This window comes from Micromys minutus (assembly GCF_963924665.1).
Source record: "Micromys minutus genome assembly, chromosome: 15".
Taxonomy (NCBI): domain Eukaryota; kingdom Metazoa; phylum Chordata; class Mammalia; order Rodentia; family Muridae; genus Micromys; species Micromys minutus.
This window is the reverse complement of record NC_137984.1, coordinates 28337610-28353325: the sequence shown is the minus strand read 5'-3', so window position 1 is coordinate 28353325 and position 15716 is coordinate 28337610. Positions and strand designations below refer to the sequence as shown.

At 40.3% G+C, this 15716-nt stretch overlaps 1 protein-coding gene across 4 annotated transcripts in view; it reads right to left on the bottom strand.

Annotated features, from left to right (window-relative positions):
- Nucleotides 1-15716, bottom strand: part of TNIK (TRAF2 and NCK interacting kinase) — a 373654-nt gene that overhangs the window by 146132 nt on the left and 211806 nt on the right. For all 4 annotated transcript variants that reach the window (XM_080929385.1, XM_080929386.1, XM_080929387.1 and 1 more), the window contains exons 3-4: nucleotides 13376-13432; nucleotides 214-339 (exon numbers count right to left, since the gene is read on the bottom strand). In XM_080929385.1, the coding sequence (XP_080785511.1) occupies nucleotides 214-339; nucleotides 13376-13432 (183 nt within the window). The remainder of the gene's footprint in view (nucleotides 1-213; nucleotides 340-13375; nucleotides 13433-15716) is intronic.

The window sequence follows — 15716 nt, the reverse complement described above, 5'->3', positions numbered from 1 at the left end:
TGATGTTGACCTCTGACCTCAACATGCCTGCACATACATATGTGCATCCACAAACACATCCACAGCAAGTAAGTAAAAAAAATATTTATTTAAAAAAAAACTTGAAAGCACAATGTTATGAAAAATCACAGGGCTAAGTGTTTCAAATGTAAAGTCACTCTATCAAATCTTGCCAGAGGGATAGAGAAATACTATTTGGATAGTGTCACATACCCATAGTTGGTCATCCATGCCTGGAGGGTTCTTTTTGATAAAAGCACCGTAGTATGTAGCAATGTTCCTGTGATGAGAATATTTCTTCAACATGTTAATTTCTTGTTTGATTTCTTCCTCTTCGTCCTGTGTGAGAATAAATAGTGGACATAAAAATCAGTTATTGGGAGAATTCTATTCTTCTATACTATCTATATATTACTGTCTTTTCTTTCATTGATTAAAGAGGATCATTACACTGTTTAGTTAAACACTGGCAGCACAAGGGTTCTTCTTTTGGTATAGCTAACAGAGCAGCATGTCACAGCCTGGAGGGACATAAGAAAGTCCATCTGTGCTTGTGGAGGCTATCCTCTAGAACCTACAATCAGCTTCAGGGAAGCCTTTCCTTTGGTACACACGGTTGATCACATCACCTGGGGAAGGCTGAGGATAAAGAAAGGGAAAACACATGACCTCGGATTTACATTTTATTAGGCTCGGTTTCTTTGAAGTGTCCTTTTATTGAAGTGCCTTCAGGAAGCCAATGAAAGTCAGACAGGCGAGGGAGCAAGACAAGTTCTCTAGATCTGAAGAAGTTCACAAATCAGGAGTCCTCATCACCTTCAGGAAGCTCAACATGAAAGGAGAGGGGGAACGTAGTGTAGACATGAAAAGACTCCACAGACTAAGTTTCCTGACTTACGTGTTTCATTCAGTTTCCAGTTAAGAGTCTACGACTTGATCCTGGAGGGCACCTGTGTGTGTGCCACAATCTGACTTTATGTGTGTGGACTCCAGTCCGACTGTCTGACCTTAGGTGTGTTCATCAGTCGGACTGTCTGACCTCGCTGTGTACCCTTCAGCCGGACTGCAAAACAGTGTTTTCTGCTCTAGGACAAATGAGATAGCGTGGTAAGCAAGAACTATCTTCAAGTATAAGATGTTATCATGACTCAAGAAGCCATGTTACATGTTTTTGCACCTTTAGCCTTCCATCTATCTGCATAGCCTACATGGATGACATTACAGGGTCCTTCCAGAACCTCCCATGTGTGCTGTCTTCTCCCCTTCACATAACTTTTACGTGTTAACGCTGATGAGATTTTATTTATATTCCCCAAGGATAGATGTCTTCCTTCAGTCTCTCAGGCAATGTAAGGTCCCCATCTCTAAATTCTGCTCATGCCCCCAATGATTCTTCACACATATGAGGTATGTGTGTGCATGTTTGTATGCGTGTGTTTGTGCTTGTGTGTGCATGCGTGTATGTGTTTATGCATGTGTGTGCATGAAACTGTGTTGTAATTGTACTGATACTTGAGTGTCTATTTCATAGATATAACTCTTTTCTGCTTCAGACATCAACTCCAAGTTTACTGTAATGCACATCAGATTGTTTTCTTCCTCCTTTTGTTTATTCTCTGTGTAGGATGTGAGTGTCATTGCTTGAGAAGCCTCAATCGGAAGATGAAGAACCATCCTGTGGGTCCTGGTGCTGCTTCCATTATAGGGGGAATTACACAGGTAATGAGAGATATAGATCACTTTCCAGCTGTACCTGACCGTCTCACTGTAGGCAGAATTTGGAAGTCAGGCAAGTTCTACAGGTATTTGCTGCCTGCCTCCTGATTCCTCAACAGGAACATGGGAAGTGGATGGGCCGGTAGATGCCATGACAATAAGGGACCTTAAGCCACAGTAGCATCCAGTACATAACTAAATCTTGAAGAAATAGAACGGCAGTCAGGAGGTCGGTATCACCATGCAAAGGTAAACCGAACCAATCATGGCCAATGAAGAAAGGATAAGCATTAAGTGTGTGGTCAAAGCAGTGAGATGAAGGGTTGGGGGACACACTAGGTTTGGAGTGTACCCCACTTTTGAGCTGATAGATCTCACAACACTAACTTAACTGTTTTGGAACCTGGGTTTTCACAGCAACAATGAAATGCAGGTATTACAAGTTGAGTTTTCTGTTCTGTCTAAATAAGGGATATGAAGGTTACGAAGCTAGAGTCAAGATTAACACAGTGGCTAGTCTTCTCAACTCTGACAACCAAATCACAGATAACCAGTTTCACCAAGCAAGAACACCAGTCACCTGAATTTTAAATTTAAGTTGCATTTTTCTCCAAACACAATTCTAGGCCTTTGTGTTATACTTGCGTAGTTCTATCATGACCTTCTATATTGTTGTAAATGAGCACGTCATTTACCAAAGCTTCTGGCCAGACAACAGGAGTTCATACAACCCTGCCACAAGCACTTCGGCCTCACAGTATGGCCCAGTGAGAGAAAGGAGGCATAATACTCCTCAAAAGATGAGAGCATCTGAGGCTAAAACCAGATGCAACAGGGCTGTTTTCATTGTTGTTTGTTGTATGTGTGTTGGTACATACTTGTATGCATGTGCTCAGGGGGGTCAGAGGACAACTTTGGCTGTCATTCCACAGATCCCATCCACATTTTATTTTTCATATGGGGTCCCTCACTGGCCTGGGGTATAGTGAAAAGGCGAAGCTGAACATCCAGCAAACCCAAAGGATCCACCTACCTCTGCCTTTTGGCATTCAGATTGCATGCACATCAGAGCACACAGGTCCTGGGGTTTGAACTCAGGTCCTCATGCTTGCAACAGCATTACTGACTAAATTATCTCCTCTGCCTTAGACTTGATGGTTTCAATTAGTGAGACACTCTCTATTTTGTAAATATACTATCCTTACATCTTAAGGTCCCATCCATCAGTGTGCAAAGAATTATGGAACTAAAATGCCCCTCAAAGGAACTTTATGTAATGTTCATCATGCCAGAGCCAGGAGCTGTGTGTGCACTGTCTTAACATTTCAAGTATGTCTATAACATATTATTATTGTTATTTATTGGTGGTGGTGGTGGTGATGGTGAATGTGTGTGTGTTTGTGTGTGTGTGTGTGTGTGTGTGTGTGTTGTGCATAGGTACCCTGTGTCAGTGTGCACATGTGGAGATTAGAGAACACCTTAGGGTAGAGGTTCATTCTTCCTTTGTATGATTTACAGGGATTGAAAGTGTGACCTTTGACTCTCTGTGTCATTGCACAGGTCCTAATGTAGTAGTGTTCTTCATAACCCCAAGCAGCTCAATGTAGGCACTGTTTCTAAGGATTAGATTTTTACAAATGAGGTAAATGAGACCTGGTGAGGTTAAGTAACTTCCTCAGCCCAGTCACTGTAAATATTAGGGCTCCGATTCACTTCCAGATCACTCAGGGTTCCAAAGCCAGTTTCCCTAACTTTATATAGAAAATTCTCAAACACGGGCAATTACTCCTGCTGACTCAACCAAAGCACTAAAGAGAAAGCTTAGAACCATATTTTTTGTTGAGAAGAGAGAACCTGATTTTATTCCTCGAGTTCAAGGAGCTTGTTAACATACAAAATGTTTTACTTAGATCTCAGGGAATGACGGAGGGGTTTTAGCATTGCATAATTATAGTACAGGGAACACTCCTTAACTATCCGTACAATACAATTTTAAAATAGAGTCAATAAATGTCCAGTATTCTTGTGCCCTAAAACAAAGGACTACTAGTCCAATGTCTAGCTCTTAATCTATGGAACAGGAATAAATTGTCCCAAGTCTTCAGGGAAGTAAAATTCATACTGATGTATAAATCTTACACTATCCGGGCTGTTGCCCAGAGAATAATAGGTTGCTCTCCACAAACTGATGGCAAGGTCTTATTGCTGAAGACAACACCCGTACAACTTGCTGAATATGGAGAGTTTGAGTTGGTGCCTATGTAGAACTTTCACCCCCACATTCTAGTGCCTTTGGTGCAGGAGGTACTCTGCAGCTACACAAGTAGATACATAAACACACCAACCCAACCACAAAAGCTTTGCTCTACAATCTGTCCTACCTGCCAAATATGACAGGGGAATGGTAGCTCAAAGCCTGTAGGAGTAACCAATCCATGTCTGATTTGACTTAATACCCACTTCATGAGATGGAACCCATAACCCAAAACTGCTTGGGTAACAAAAAAACCAGAGACTACATGGGCTAGACAACTCAGATAAAACCAAATACTACTTGTCCAAAAAAAAAAAAAAAAGTAATAATAAAATGAATCCGAATGAAATGCCATTTATTGGCATCTTACTGTCTTTTTGTTTCATATCCAAAGTTTACATTTCTTTAAATGGTTGCAAATGTTATTTTCAAACTGTTTGCCTAGAAATGTCACTAGAATTTTCATACATATGACAATATTCTCTGTATGACTAGGGCTACATACCAGGCCAAAAAGAAGACTGGCATTTTTTTGGGGGGGGGGGTTGGCAAAGTTAATGTATAGTATGTATATTGAAGGTGATTTTGTTTATTCATTATTTATTTATATTGAAAATACATTTTTGGTAAATATATTCTAATCATGAATTTTCTTCCCTCATCCTCCTCCCAGATCCTCCCCACTCTGCACCCATCCGGCTCCATGCCCCTCCCCTTTCTCCAAATCAGAAAGCCGAAAAGCAAACAAACCAGAATCAAACAACAACAAGCTGATATCATTGTCATGGAGAAACACAAGTTTGAGCTAAGCCTAAAGATGAAATGGCAGTGATGTCACTGATAAAAAGAAGGGGAAAGCATGACTTATGTCACTGGGAGTGAAGTCATTTTTCTGAAATCATGGTTTCAAAGGCTCTTCGGCAGATGGGGCATTATGTATTGCTTCCCAAGAGGACCATCATGTCATGGAAAGATGAAAATCTGTGTGCAAGTGACACAGAAATGATACCATGTTCTCTATATTAAACACTTTACAAGTGAATAGGTCTAATCCTCAGCCTAACTATATGAAAGAAGAGATATTCACACCTAGAGTTGTAGCCAAGCAAGAATAATCAATAGGCCCAGTACCTACTAAAATCTCTCAACTGGTCGGGTGAGACTGATCACCTGTAGAGTTTTGCTCTTTCCATGGGTCTCTTTTAGGTCTGGCAATAGTGTCAATCATTTGGCTGACATCCACTGGAAATGAGGGCCTTTGTAGCCGCAAGGATCTTAGGCCTATAGTTCAACCAACAGTTATCCCAGTTGGAGTGACCTTTTCTACCTGTAAGAACTTGTGGTTGTCAGGGAAAGTAAATTCCATGGTGTTGGCTTACATCTTGGATTTCAACTTGGTCTGGTTTTCTACTTTTTGTGCTTTCTCTGCTCTTTTCTATTCGGACCTGTATTTTACTTTATGAAGCACCTACTATATGCAAGGCTCTTCATTAACAATCTGAGAACAGGGCAGCACTCTGTCCCAGTTACTCACTTGAATACTCTTTCCAGTCAAATAAGTTTGAAATGAGAAAAGACTTTTCATGGAGAGAAAAACAAAACATAAGATTGAAGTTATTAAGAAAACAGACAAAATGTTGATGAGAAAATTAAACTACAAAAAAAGAACTCAATGCCTCAAACAAGAAAGACCAGAAATGATGAGGTGTTTGTGTCACAGAAGAGAGGCAGGAAGCTATCACATGTTCACTAGTGAGGAATTTGCCTGAAGACCTGGATTGACAGCCCTGGATAAGGACTCCAAGTCTTGAAACTTCTTTATGCCAATTGCTCATCTGCATACTTATGAATACCATTGGAGTGCTAAGAGAAATAACTGGAATAACTACATCAACTGTTCAGAACATCAAGTCAACACATACAAGGCACCATCAGATAACAAATCGCCATATTTTTTTTTAAGTTGGATGTGTTAGACTCCAGGTATCGGCTGTGTGTCCTTGCTCTCTCTGTCACTCTGCCTCATTTCCTTCCACCATTTTGTTATGATCTCTGTCACATGAGCATGCACATATGCAAGCTCCAAAACCCAACCCATACACTTAGCATGCAAGAATATTCGCAGAGACCCTGACGCACACTAGCCACCAGTCCAGTCTGCAGTGGTAGTAATGGCAGGTGCAGGCATATGTGCGGAGTGGGCAGCTGATGTTCCATGTTTCTGCATGCAGTACAAGGCCACAGCCACATCACAGGAACTAGTTCCAAAGGGAGAGGGAAGAATGAAGACCGAGATATTTATCTTTTCCCTTTGAAGAGTTGGATCGTGCACTTTATCAAAATATTCTGCCTATTAAAGACATCCACTTGAACAATCCTACAAGAGAGGTCTCTAGGATTTCTACTTCAGGTGAGCCTCAGCAGAGCATTTCTAGGTTTGGGGGTGGTTTCATATACAGGTGTGCCCTTCTTGAACCCCCTTTCTTTCCTAACCAAAGCCTTCCTGTACTGTGAATCTTACGTAGCTGTCACTTTATCAAGGGACATTTTCAACCTACCCAGCTAATTTTCCCTCGATACTTTGTCCACTTCTTGAAAGCAAGTTGACTCTTTGCCTAAAGTTACTGCTTAAGAGTTAGTCTTTTGAGGGTGTTGGGACATTATGATTCTGGAAGATTGTGTCCCTGTCTGTCATGAAATATTGACACTGAATATAGCAATTCATTCTTTCTCTTATGGGTGAGTGCTCTCGGTGTTCAATTTCTGGAATGTGGCCCCACTGTCTTGTCTCATTGTGGTTACTTAACTTTGGAAAGAGGTTTATTATTCAGGTTGATACTAGCAACACATCAACTTAGGTAAACAAGCCAGGGCTGAGCACAAGAGAGCATGGGGCTTACCAGACAGACACATACATACATGCAGGCACATACAGTTCCATGTACAAGTATAAAATTCCAGGGCAAAGTCTTCCAACATTCTTCATGCTTCTCTAACTCCACTTCCCTCAGTCCATGTTCACCAGGACTAATTAAAATTATGTTTAAGGATGTAATATGTATCATTCACTATACATCACATATCATTTTCACCTCAAGCCAAGCTTGGGACATCAGTGTATCTGTTGAGTTTGTGCATGTTACTTAAGCTTTACAGTTTCAGTTCTTTGTCAAATGAAAATCATAGCAATATCTGCTTGGGGGGGGGATTCTTTGAGTTTTGCATATTACAATGGTAGTGTTTGGCTCAAAGGAAGCAGTCCGTGTTAGCCATTTTTCTTTGCTCTGGGCCCTTGTGCTTAATACATTATTAGTATATATTATGCTATTAATCACATCATAGAATGTCTCCCTATTGGGAGGAAAGAACCAAACATATTTGGAACAGTACATCTCCTGGACTTGCCAAAAATATACACTGGATTTTGTGGTGTGTGTGTGTGTGTGTGTGTGTGTGTGTGTGTGTGTGTGTGTGTGTGTGTGTGTGGTCATTTCAGCAAACATTTACTGAGCCCTTTGACAATGTGTAAAGCATTTTGCTGGCATCCCTGAGGAAAGCCTGTATTGTAGTCTTCCAAAAGAGATTGGGCTGGTCATACTCTACACCTATCAGGACTCAGAAAGGCAGGAGAGAGGCCACTAGAAAGCTGCTCCTTCCAGCAGGCAGGCACACAGCCCCTTGGCTTTCACCTGCTCTGCTCTTGCTTCTGGGAAAGAGGTCAAGACTTAATAGCTTCTAAACTCTGTCTTTAACAAGATAAAACCTCTTTTAACTCATGTATACACTGTTTTTCCTTAGAACTATTTGATCAAAGTGGTATATTGGGAAGAAAAAAAAAAAACCTTGAAAACCTTGTCATAGTATTGAATCCCTTCAGGATCTAGACCAATTTGCCCATATTTATCTATTTTCAAGATGTATTTTTATATTTAAATTTTGTATGTGCATGTATGTGCTCGTATGGTGTGTGTGTGTGTGTGTGTGTGTGTGTGTGCAAGTGTTGTCAGAGCCAGATCCCCTCAGCCTGGCATTACAGTCAGCTGTGAGCTGCCCTGCATGAATGCTGGGAGCCAAGTGTGGGTCCTCTGCAGGAACAGTAAAGACTTTTAATCACTGAGCCATGAGGCCTTTGTTCAGATTTATCTTTACCAGTCTCTTCTTGGTTGTTTTAAACATCAAAACCAAATGATACACAATTTCCAGAACACGTTGTTTCAGCCCTTGGCACACTCTGCATTCTTCTTTTGGGACTATCTTTCCCTGTGGGATGTTCTGAATTTAGCTTCAGATAACTGACCCAACAAAGAAGATAGATAACTTTATTCATAAATTTTATAAGATCTTTGTTTGTAGATATTTGGAGTAAGGGTATGCTTAGCATGAGGTCCTGTTTACATTAATGACCAGTTTTTTTATTTTTAAACTTTTAGTACCTGTCACAAAGTAGTAGGAATATTTATTAAATACATGTATAAATATTTATCAAATACATTAAATAAATAATTATATTATACATCAACTACATAAATATCAATATAAATATATGCACACACAACATTTAAAGTAATTTAGGAAAATTTCTATCTTGTTAGCTACCAATCTCATTTATTTGGGGTTAGGATATAAAAACGTAACTAGAAGGACATTTAAGAACCAAATAAGTCTGAATATATTATGATGCCATGATGTACCATGACACATGACATGAACTATGATGCTTGGATGTGAATGGAAATCCCCTGTTTTGTCTATACAACCTCCTTCTTACTTACTTCTCTCCTGGCTCTCAGCCCCTTTGAGGAATTACCTTCCTTTGGGCACTTTCAAAGCCAAGTATCCAGCCCAGACGAAGTTGAAAAGAACTGAGAGAGTGCGTGAATTTGTCACACTAATGAGGAAATTAGAGCCGAAAGAAGAGCCCAGAGACAGAACTCATGCCATCCCATGTGTCTTTCTGGACCTTTCTGAGTTCTGTGAGTGTGGTTTTTATACACCAGCTAGTAAATTCCCCTTTCAGCTTCCTTCGGTGTGAATGGAGATGATAATACAACTCAAGATGCCTTGACTAATGTAGCCACATCAAGTCAGCTTAGAAATTGTTATTATTTCATTATGTACTAGATGTACATTAGGCTGTCACCATAAAGGGATTAATATGCATCAATGATGTAAATCAAAAACTGGGAACATTTATCATCAAAGACCCTTGGTCTCATGCCTAGTGGCTAGAAAAAAGAAGATACAAAATTCCAGGAACAGAAATCCCTACCTTTGGTAGTGTGCTATCTTTCTCTTTTTGAAGAGGTTTATTTTTTTAATCATTTTAATGACATATATACGTGTGTGTCTTCATGTGGATATGTACATGTGAGTACAGATGCCCATGAAGGTCAGAAACATGGGATCCCCCTGGAGCCCATAATCTCAGTACTAGAAAACAAGCTCAGGTTTGCTCAGATATACTCTTAAGTATATCTCCAGCATCTCTTAAGGAACATATAAAAGGGAGTGAATCCAAGGGGATTCTACAGCAGAGGAGGGAATCTGTATGTTTTGTGGACATCACAGAACTACCGAGGACCCATTGATGCTCATAGTACACTGTGGGAATTATTGCTCCAAAGGGATTAGGTCCTCTTAAGTAAGTTTGGAGTTTCAAATGCAGTGGTGAGGGAATTCTCACAAAGAATTGAAAGCAGACTTTTCATGATGATTTGGGCAACTCAAAAGGACTCTGAAGACCAAGATGGAGCATAAGCCATAATTCTGAAGCCAATTTGGCAAATCTTGCATTGTCACAGTGCTAAAACTGGAAGGATGTGGGCACTGGATTTGGTCTTCTTTCTGACCGTTTCCTATAAAAGGAAAGATTCTAGGATAAAAATCAAGAATTTGAAAATTAATTTCAAGCTTATAGCTCATCAGTTTTATTGCAATAAACTACAGTCACTTTGCAGTAGGTCACAGAACACAATCAACAAAGATGACCTTTGAGAACTCATTTCAGCTTTGAACAGAACGGCCATAATGAGCCCAATTAAAATAATTGTTGAGAAGCATTTGCACTGGATTCCATAACACACAAAGGACAACACCACAAAATTGAATCGATTGCTTTCTAAAGAGAACATCACAGTTTAACAGAGGAAAAGCTGTTGCTGATGGTGATGGGCAGGGACAAGCTCACTGGATCCTGCCTCAGACAGCAGAGCAATAATAAACCTATTTCCTGTTGTACATCACATCTGTCTTTGTTGAGGGTCAATGGTTAAATAAGACTCAATGCTATGATCAAGTCACAGAAATGAATCTGCTCTTCTAAAGTGTGTTCTCCAAGAGAACAGAACTCATACCATTAAGTGCCTGTTTTATGTAATGGGCTGGCACGCTGAACACATAGAATGGTATCCTCTGTTTGCTAGTCTTGGGCAATTGAGAGAAAATCTATCAAATCATTTTTGAAAAGGCTTACTCAGAAACCCAGTTGAGGAAGGCTAACTGGTATTCCTTCATGTGAACCTGCATCCCAGGGTATATAATTAATAGTTTTTACTGCAAGGAAGGTGGCCAGCACTGACTACTAAGAATGGTTCTTGGAACAATTAGAATCCTCTCCTAGAAAACCCAACACCAGGAGAGCAATATCTATCATCCTCAACTCCCACCTTCACATCAATAAAGAACTTCATGCAATCCCATCTATGTTGTCAGCGGAACTCAGCTCTCACTCCACAGAGACACACAACAGAACTTGTGCCACAGTGTGGCCATCTTGGATCCATCACAACCATTAGTTGCTAAGCTGCCAAGCGTATCTTATTATGCAGAAATATGACTCAATCTAAGGATGACTGAATACTATGACTTCAGCAAAACTGCCAAACAAATTCTGATTTGTTTTGTAGTTGGGGTTTTGGAAAAAGGCTTACATATTTATTATGAGCTTCTAAATAGAGGCTCACAATACTAGATTTCGATTTCTGTGTTATATCCTGCTAATTCACTGTTCCAATAACCAATCCTTTAATTCCGACTAATAGGAGCTATATTTCTTTCTGTTTTGGTGATTTCTTACAAGTATACAGTGTAGTTAGATTATATGGCACTTACACATCCTCCATCTTACTCCTTCTGAACCTCTTTAGAACTCTTATTTTTTTCTTCTTTTAAAAATTAATTTAATTAATTTTTTGAGCGTTTTAGACAACACATTTCACTATTTCACCCCAATCTCCCCCTTAACTTCTTTCAGATGCACTCCCACATCCCTGCCTCCTACTCTGTCTCCTCTTTGTAATTTATGCTGTCCGTAATCTTCTGGATGTGGGAGCACCTTCTGAAATGTAGCAGACCTACCATGAGCCACACCCTTCAAGGAAGCTGACTCTCCCTTCTCCAGAAACCATCAACTGCATGTAGTTTCTTAGTCAGGGGTAGAGGCTCATTTCTACAGAACATGCATTTTTACTGGATATACTGCTAAACATTCAAGAAGAAAAAAAAATCATTGGAAGGGACTTCTGTGTATTCTTCTACCAGGGATAAGATTTGTAGTTATATCAAACTATAATGTGGTGACCCAAGTAGGTAGGGAGACTATGAGCTAAAGTGAGAAAACAAAAGGATAATGCCATCCTCTGCTTTACCACACTGCTGTCAAACACCCCTGACAATTGTCATAGTTTCTGAGCTAGTTGCTCTGATAAATACTTTGACAAAAGCAAATTAAGAGATAAGGCATTTAGTGGAGATCTCAGTTCAATAGTCCAGCCTATCATGGCAGGAAGGTCAAGGTAGCAGGAGTTGGAAGGAGCCACATTGCATCAGCAATCAGGAAGCAGAGAGTGAATTCATGCTGCTGCTCAATTCTCCTGCTCCACTTACACATACCTGGATCCCAGCCTGGGGAATGGTACCACCCAGAGAGGGCAGGTCTTTTTATCTCAACAAATAAAATCAAGATAATCCCCAATGGTATGCTCAGAGGCCTGTCCCTCCAGGGCATCTAGATTTTTTCAGTTTCACAATTAACACTAAACATTGTAATTCTAAACCTCTAGATTCTTTTTAACCTGAGGGGAAAAGACACCTTTACCATGCTTAATCATCTGTTTCAAGTGGCAAAGCATAACTGTAATTTGAGTAATCCACATGCATTTTTTAGTCAATATCAGGTGACCTAACAGGTTAAATATTTGAATTACTTGGAGTCACTGAAATTGAAACAATGTACTAAAGACAACAACAACAACAAAAAAAAAAAAAAACAAACAAAAAAACCCCAAAAAACTGCAAAATTAGTAATAAGCATCTTAAAGTGTCATTCAACTGGGAACAAGTATACAGAAACAAGGTTTTCCTTTCATTAATTAAATTATAAAGTATAATTTAAAGAGAAATCTAGATAAACAATAACGAATAAATAAGTCAATACAATGTATGATACTTATAAAGATTAGTGAGGAGATCTTTTGGAAAGCCTTACAACTCATATTTACCAAAGATAATAGATTCTGTCTAAAGGGTATGGCTTAATGGTTATTGTGCTAACAAACTTTTTTTTTCAATCTGTTTCTTAGTTATTGATATCTTTGTGTGACTCATTGACTGGATGACTGTTTATATTTCATATTTCACTTCTGGCCAAATGGAGACTTTGGTCTTTCAGCTTTTATGTGCAAGAGACAGACATCTTAGAAAAATTCCCAGGATAATAGAACACTATTAACATATTTTTGATGTCCTGTGAATCCTTTAAAGTCTGATTTCCACTCTACAATCTTGAATGGTTATTAAAATATTTTAACTTAGACCAAGCTAAGAGACTAAAAGCATTAGATCGTATTTAAAGGAATGTCTAAAGAAATATTAGATTGCTTTGATCAACCAGGCAGAAATTTAGAGTTGTTCTCTAAGAAATAGGAATTTGTAACTATGTGATTATTTGATCAAAAACCATTTGTTTTGGAAAATGTCCATGGTAAGTGTGGTATAAGGAATTTATAGCCATCCCAGTTCTCCTCTGCTTCATTGTTGGGCAGTCCCTTAGGGAAACAGTTAAGACTCTTCTCTTCTTTGTAATCTCAGTGTTATAATTTAATGCCTTAGAATCCTAGCTCCAGCTTCCTATGCAAATATCCATGGTTATGTTTATGTAAATTATCAGCACACATTATTCAGTCTGAGAACCTAAGGCAGTGTGTAGTACTGGCTTTAATTGGAGTGATTTATTCCTGGCCTGCTCAGTTGGCTGTTGTAGAGTTCGTATTTTTTCACATGAATCACAAATGGAAAAGGATCTGGAATATGTAGGAAGATTACTTTTCTGGCAAGTGTTTTTCTTCTGTCGCTCACTTCTTCATTACCACTATATAGCCAATGAGATAACAGAATAAAACACCTTACCCCTGTGACGTCCATAACCTTAATGGCAGCAAGCTGGCCCGTTTTGACATGACGACCCTGTAAGAAAAAAAAATTTCAAAAGGTTTAGTTGTGATGAACAGCGTTAGTTTTCCATTCCAACCCCACGCAAATCAATGCCTATATCAACCTTACAGTATGCCAGTGACCAGACAGACAAAAGCTCAGACAGACACACAGAAATATGGCTGTTAGAAGATCTAGTTCTAGTTAGTATTTGATTTGCTTTTTAATAGACACTACCCATTCAGTCATCTCTTTGACTGATTTTTACAGGGGTTCTCAAGCATGTAAGATGGAAGTGCTGGACAATCGGATTCTCTTTCTCTCAAAAGCACTAGACAAGGGCTGACCGGCCTGGGCGGAGGGGAATGAGTAAATCTCAGGAAACAGGAACTGAAGAGACTTTCTTTCGGTTCTTAAAACAATTTGAATTTTGAGCTGGGAGTGTGGCATAGCAGTAGAGCACGTCTAGGACACACAAGGTCTTAGGTTCAGTTCTCACAACTGGAAAAAAATATTAAGAAAATCAACTGGCTTAAGTTGCTTTCAGCTGAGGGCTGGTAAGCTCCTGGAGCCAGCACTTGACATGGGGATGAGGAACAGGAATGATGACTTGAAACACTTTTCACCCCCCAGGGTCATCTGAATGTGACAGAGATGAGAAGGGTTAGTGGGGCTCAGCTCACAAAGCTGGGGACTCTCTTGAATTACAGAATTCAAGGTTATAGGAAGATACAGTGGCCACAGCGCTCTCTTGCTGTGCCCCAAACAGCTGTCGGGATGGTGGCCAGAGGGATATTGTGGTGCTGTGCTTCAGGGTGAGACCCACACTCAGCTTTAAAGACCGCTAACCACATCTTGAACAATGTTGTTTTTCCGGTAAAGAACAGAGAGAAAGGAACCTATAGACAAACACGGGTTCAATTTGATATCACCTAACTTAGTTACAGTTCTCTGAATGGTCCCCTTGGGCTGGGCAAAGGCAGCCCTTGCAAGTGGCCAGGAACACTCTCCAAGGGCTAGTCACTTTTGTGGAAACTGGCTTGGTAGAGGTCCACTGGCTCTGACTTTGTGGTCCAACTGCTTGCAGGTCTCTTGTGTGTGTGTGGGGGGGGTATTCGCTTCTGGACTGGTCTGTCCTCTATATCTAGGGTGCTAGTGTGTACTTTGCAATCTTGGTCTCTGTCTACTTTTTTCTAGATTTAAGTGTAGCATGACTTCGGTCCCAGTCAGCCAGTCTTCACCCCTATGCTACCAAGAAACACATCCCTGTTTGCATCACTGCATGATGCCAAAGTATCACCATTTGCCTTCCTGACTCTCCTTTCTTCCCACACTGGTATCCTTTGTAGCCCTGCCCCTGGAATCAAACCTTAATCAGAACTGCCTCTTGAGCGCCTAAGCCTAGACACACATTTTGAGTCCCTTTCTCCCCATGGATGTCTATGGGGTACTTCTGCCAAAATGGAATTGAAGACACTAAGTCTGAGGCTTTTAGCTCCTTTTGGAAGCACAGGCTCTTCTTTGAGGGGCTGATTTGCTGCAAGAATACCTCAGTGTGTAATTACAGAGTGGTAGCTGGTATCGAGCACAGCTCTCCTACTGTGTGGTGCTGAGGACAGAGAGCAGAGGAGAAAATCAATCCTTGGTAAATTTCACATAGAAGGCACCGGCCAGTTCTTAGTTTGAAATCTACAGAAATAAGTGCTATTTTATAACTAAGGGTACACAATTTGTGTGTGTGTGTGTGTGTGTGTGTGTTTTCTGTTTTATTTTAAGTTATTCTCCGTGAATGTAGAAAATTAAAAAAAAAAAAAAACACCTCTACATTTTGCTTTAAATTTCACCTTCAAGATGAAAGGCAGGCTTTTTTTGGAGCAGAAGATGAATAATGCCACTCTGAGATGCCACCCTGAGATGGCAGGTTGGGCTTAAGTGAAGTCCTGCAAATGGAACAATGGATGCTTTGGCATAGGCCCAGGCAAAGGCATCCTTACAATGGAGCAGGGTGGTTCCTGAGCTGTCAACCCTGGATGGTCAGGAAGGACCAAAAAGGATCAGCAAGGACCCTGCTCAGCATGAGCTGCCTTGTACATCACTGGAGGATGTCAAAGCTGGTTACTATCTAGATTAAGGCAGACCTTCGGGGAATAGCTAGGAGCCAGCTGACTTCAAGATCATTAAAAACCTGAGGTACAGCTAGGATTGAGCTGTACACACACATGCACACACACAAATGCACACACAGGCACCCACCCCCCCAGACACATGCGCGCGCGCGCGCACACACACACACACACACACACACACACACAGTGGG